Raw genomic sequence first — 4,903 nt, forward strand, 5'->3', positions numbered from 1 at the left:
GGGGATGAAATATACCATAATACAAATTGATTATGAGTTTACTCTGTTCTGTTAAAATAGGGGAACTCTGTTGAACATTGAATAACTTGTGAACATCCTGCCTTTCTCCACCCCCTCCTCTACTTAAGAAGAGGAGGGGGTGGAGGGCAGGGATCAACTCAGACTCTTCAGACTGTGCATACTCAGACTGAGCAGTGAGTGCTAGAGAGGAGTGAACTACCAGAGGAGCAGACTGGAGCCTCTGGATCACAGATCTTTTTCACTTTGGCTCCAGTTACAGAAGAAGATAGCTGCAGTTGGAGATGACTGGACTGTCTCTGCAGGACCAGCAACCATCCGCTTTGGGGACATTTCTCTGTCCCGAGAGCTTGAGTTACTGGGGAAGTTTGATCTAAGAGGCACAAATATTGAAGAATTTCTACCTCAGATAGAAGTTAGGTAAGTAGAAGCTTAAACAGCAGGGACTGGAGAAAATTAATTGACTGATTTTGGGACTGTATGAAAATAATTGGGGTGGTGGGGGGCTGAACCTTATGTTTCTCCCCGCAAAACGTCAAAATAATATAACAGTGTTAATAAGTGTTGGCTGAACTAGGGTAAATAAACCTTATTATATAAATCATATAACTTCTAATGTGCATCACAAAACCCTAATAATACAGAAACAGAACTGTTCTCCTCTGCATATGAAAACTATTAACTTTGTTTCAAGGGATGGCTAAAATAAATAGATCTCTCAAAAAAAATGTCAGACTACACTATCTTCAGCCAAAAAGGCCCTATCCATTTTCTGACGTACTCGTTCCCTATATTAATTTTGTACAGTCCCTAAATTAAAAAGTACTATAATGTTTCTGCAGGGTGTGTTTATATATAGATGACAGCAGAGTGAGCTAAGGTTACATAATAAATCCTGGATCCTGGAGCCCATTAGAACCTGAGGTTGTTTTTTTTTTCATATGAAATAATAATGCCCCTGTAGTAAAATAACAGGCTTGAGTACAGTACTTTCTTGTATTTGTGTTCTAGGCGCACTCAAAGAGGATCAGTTGCAGCCTTGTTGGATAAAAGCCGTATTAACAACCAAACTCCAGGATGAAGACTCATCTCCTCTGCTTGGAGTTACTCCTCCTGGCTGGTCACATCCTTGTGGCCAGTGGGCAGCTGGAGCCAAAGAAACAAGTGCCACAGGACCCTCTTACTGTTACCCAGAGACTTGGACTCGTAGAAAGAGACGTGCAGGGTCCGATGAGGCCCAATATCACCATGCCCCGCCGCCGGCTACCTCCCATGTGCACTGGGCCCACAGAAATACGAGACACCTTCAAGTACATCAATACGGTGGTGTCCTGCCTGGTGTTTGTTGTGGGTATTATTGGTAATTCCACTCTGCTGAGAATTATCTATAAGAATAGGTGCATGCGTAACGGGCCGAACATCCTGATTGGCAGCCTGGCACTCGGAGACCTGCTGCACATCATCATCGGCATTCCCATTAATGTTTACAAGGTGAGCTATACCATATAAGTTTATGGTGATTTTTTGGCAGTAGTTCTATTTACAGTCAATTCAAAAGTCCCTTAGCTTATCAATGATTTTTTTGTTGCACTATTGTTGTGTATAATTCAATCTTGCTGCATATTGGACTTTAAATCCCTCCCAAACACACACTTTCCTAACACGCACTCACACCTGAGTGTGCACATACACACTCTTAAAAAGGGGCTTTCAAGTAGTTCCTACATGTTATTACTTTTGAGGATTCTGAGCCCCTCAATATCCCTTCGTCTCTGACATATTATTATATTTTGGGCTCATTGTGTGTGTGTGTGTGTGTGTGTGTGTGTGTGTGTGTGTGTGTGTGTGTGTGTGTGTGTGTGTGTGTGTGTGTGTGTGTGTGTGTGTGTGTGAGTGTGTGTGAGAGAGAGAGAGAGAGGGGGCCAAAGTATCTGTATATTTAGGTAAGGGGGAAAGCATGTCAAAACAGCAGGGACACAGTTGCACATACCAGAGCAGAGACAAGAGAGATAGGGTGGTATGAGGAGATACAGGGCCATATGATTTCAATTGATCTAAACTCAAATTCCAGACATGAAAAGTCCCTTATTGTGAAGGTTTAGCAGAGTTTTGTTGAGCTACTGTACCTACTTGGGTTACGATGCCTTGAGGTCAAAAAGAGGACTCACTATGTTTTCAAGAAAATATCAAAAGCATTAAACCTGACAAGGAGAAAACAACTCTGGATGTTCACAGAAACCGATAAGTTCAGATTCACGCATTTCTGGTCAACACTGGATGCCTGAGCCTGGGAAAACAATAATTTGCTTCATTCCTTCTCATGGTTTAACTCAGTCATCAACTCTCTCTCTCTCTCTAGCTCCTGGCGGAGGACTGGCCTTTTGGGGTGACTCTGTGCAAGCTGGTGCCTTTTGTCCAAAAAGCCTCAGTGGGGATTACAGTGCTGAGTCTGTGTGCTTTGAGTATTGACAGGTAAACCAGGCCACAACCAATGAACAACCCAAACTCACACTTCCTCTCACATTAGCGCCTCTTTCCATTTCCTAACGCTACATCAACAGTCAGGAATTACTGAACCATTGTGGGAGCAAGGATTTTTGACCTCCTTGCTTCTGGTTGCTTTTAGCATTGCTGATCAATAGTATACATTGACACACATGACTGTCAACCACACTGAGCTTAGGATAAGGAATTTACATCTGATATTTTTATTAAAATTTATTATTTTCATATTCATAATCTTCAGATACATAGTTTTCAAAAAAGCCTTAATGGCTAAAAAAGCTAGAATGTAGATTTCAGTTTTGTCATTTGAGATATGTGATAATCAATATCTCAGAATAAAACCAAATAGATCCTGTGAAGGTTTTTGACAGTTAGACAGCATATAGGTTAAACTTCCACTAAAAAATTAAATTCCATTAAAAATAAAATTAACTTCCATTAAATTATTAAAAGAATATAGTGAAAAATGCTTATTTGTTTTCTTGCTGAGAGTTAAATGTAAAGATTGATACCACTCTCATGTCTGTACGGTATGTACTAAGCTACAGCCAGGAGACGGTTAGCTAGCTTAACACAGAGACATGGGAGCTAGTCTGGTTCTGTCCAAAGGTAATTTAGAGCACTCATTCACACATTTTATCTTGTTAGTTTAATCAGTACAAAAACACAGAAAGTAAAAACAGCACATTGGGGTTTTGGTGAGCTTTAGAGTGGCGGTGAGCTAATTTATGCAAACTGGGTGATGGCTCTACACACATTTACCGTACAAACATGACAGTAATATTGATCTTCTCACCAAATTCTCAGCAATAAAGTGAATAAGAGTATTTCCCAAAATGTTGATATTCCTTTAAGTAATGTTCATTTGTTGGTTAGCAGAATGCACATGTTTGATCTTCCAGGTATCGTGCCGTGGCCTCGTGGAGCCGTATCAAAGGAATCGGAGTTCCAAAGTGGATGGCTATTGAGATAGCGCTCATCTGGTTATTATCCATCATCCTGGCTGTGCCAGAGGCAATAGCCTTCGACATGATCACCATGGACTACAAAGGAGAACACCTGAGAATCTGTTTGCTGCACCCCATGCAGAAATCTGGCTTTATGAGGGTGAGCTGTGACACATAGACCTTCAGAGACATATAATTCAGCGTGGAGAAAAATAGTGCGTGTTGACACAGCTGTGCACACTGCAAACCTGCACATGCACATTTATAGTACAGACACACACGGAGATGCAGATGTGCATGTTGGCACACATCCTGACTTGTGTATAAATGGATGTGAATACTTCCCATAAGAGAGCATATACTCACCATCACAATGTGAAAGCTTCCTGGTTAGATCAGGGTCAGACAGAGTTTACAGAAAATGAAATAAACTGTATATCACAGTTATCACTCTCTTGGCTGACAGAAAATACTGCAGCACCTGCATGTATGTGTATATGTGTGTGTTCACAGGTCTTCCATCAACCTTAAAATAACAACAAAGATCAGTTTTAATTTCACTGAGGTTCTTTGATGAATTGATTTTTAAATGCAAGTCAACAATTCAACAATTGAATTTGAGTCACACCCTTGAGTCTCCTTGAGATACGTTCCATTAAATTGACTTCTGACATGTTTCACCTTTAAACTCTCTTGTACAGATGTTTATAATAGTCTAGTGCTGTTCTCCCTTTTTTCTGTTTAGTTTTATAAATCAGCGAAGGACTGGTGGCTGTTCAGTGTATATTTCTGCCTGCCGTTGGCCTGCACTGCTATTTTCTACACCCTGATGACCTGTGAGATGCTCAGGAAGAAGAATGGTGTCCAGATCACTCTCAGTGACCACCTCAAACAGGTTCAGTGATGGCTTTCATCTTATTTAGACCCTTTTGTTAGTGATTTCTGGCTGTCTTCATATTGAGTGTTTAGAGTTAAAATGACATGTTTCTATTTTAGTGGAAGAGCAAACACAAAACTGGAATATTTTATATTCAAAGCTTGACACAAAACCAGTCATACCTTCACAAGTGTGTCCTATTAAGGCTATAAAACATACAGTTATATCTTTTGACCACCGACTTTAGTCAAGCCTAACTTAACATTTCAACTTAATTTGATTTGATTTACAAAAAACAATCTTTTAGACAAAATAAAAGCAAAGCAAAGTTTCACTATTGCTTTTTCTGGGTCAAAACTGTCAGCACAATCTTTTACTATACAATGATTTATGTGTGTGTGTGTGTGTGTGTGTGTGTGTGTGTGTGTGTGTGTGTGTGTGTGTGTGCCTGTATGTGTTAGTATTTGTCTTCCTATTTGTGTGTGGGATCCTGAGCCATACACAATTTAAAACAGGTGTGTGTGCATGCGCGCGCACTTGTCAGCTTGGACACATG

General features: G+C 40.3%; 1 protein-coding gene across 1 annotated transcript in view; it reads left to right on the plus strand.

The window, feature by feature from the left end:
* The first annotated feature begins 223 nt into the window (after positions 1 to 223).
* The window catches only part of ednrba (endothelin receptor Ba), an 8,452-nt gene continuing 3,772 nt past the window's right edge, over positions 224 to 4,903 (plus strand). The window contains exons 1-5 of the mRNA XM_046052936.1: positions 224 to 438; positions 1,030 to 1,509; positions 2,378 to 2,490; positions 3,426 to 3,630; positions 4,216 to 4,365. Of these exons, the coding sequence (XP_045908892.1) occupies positions 1,096 to 1,509; positions 2,378 to 2,490; positions 3,426 to 3,630; positions 4,216 to 4,365 (882 nt within the window). The 5' untranslated portion in view covers positions 224 to 438; positions 1,030 to 1,095. The remainder of the gene's footprint in view (positions 439 to 1,029; positions 1,510 to 2,377; positions 2,491 to 3,425; positions 3,631 to 4,215; positions 4,366 to 4,903) is intronic.

The sequence above is a fragment of the Micropterus dolomieu genome, linkage group LG06 (genome assembly GCF_021292245.1).
Source record: "Micropterus dolomieu isolate WLL.071019.BEF.003 ecotype Adirondacks linkage group LG06, ASM2129224v1, whole genome shotgun sequence".
Lineage (NCBI taxonomy): Eukaryota > Metazoa > Chordata > Actinopteri > Centrarchiformes > Centrarchidae > Micropterus > Micropterus dolomieu.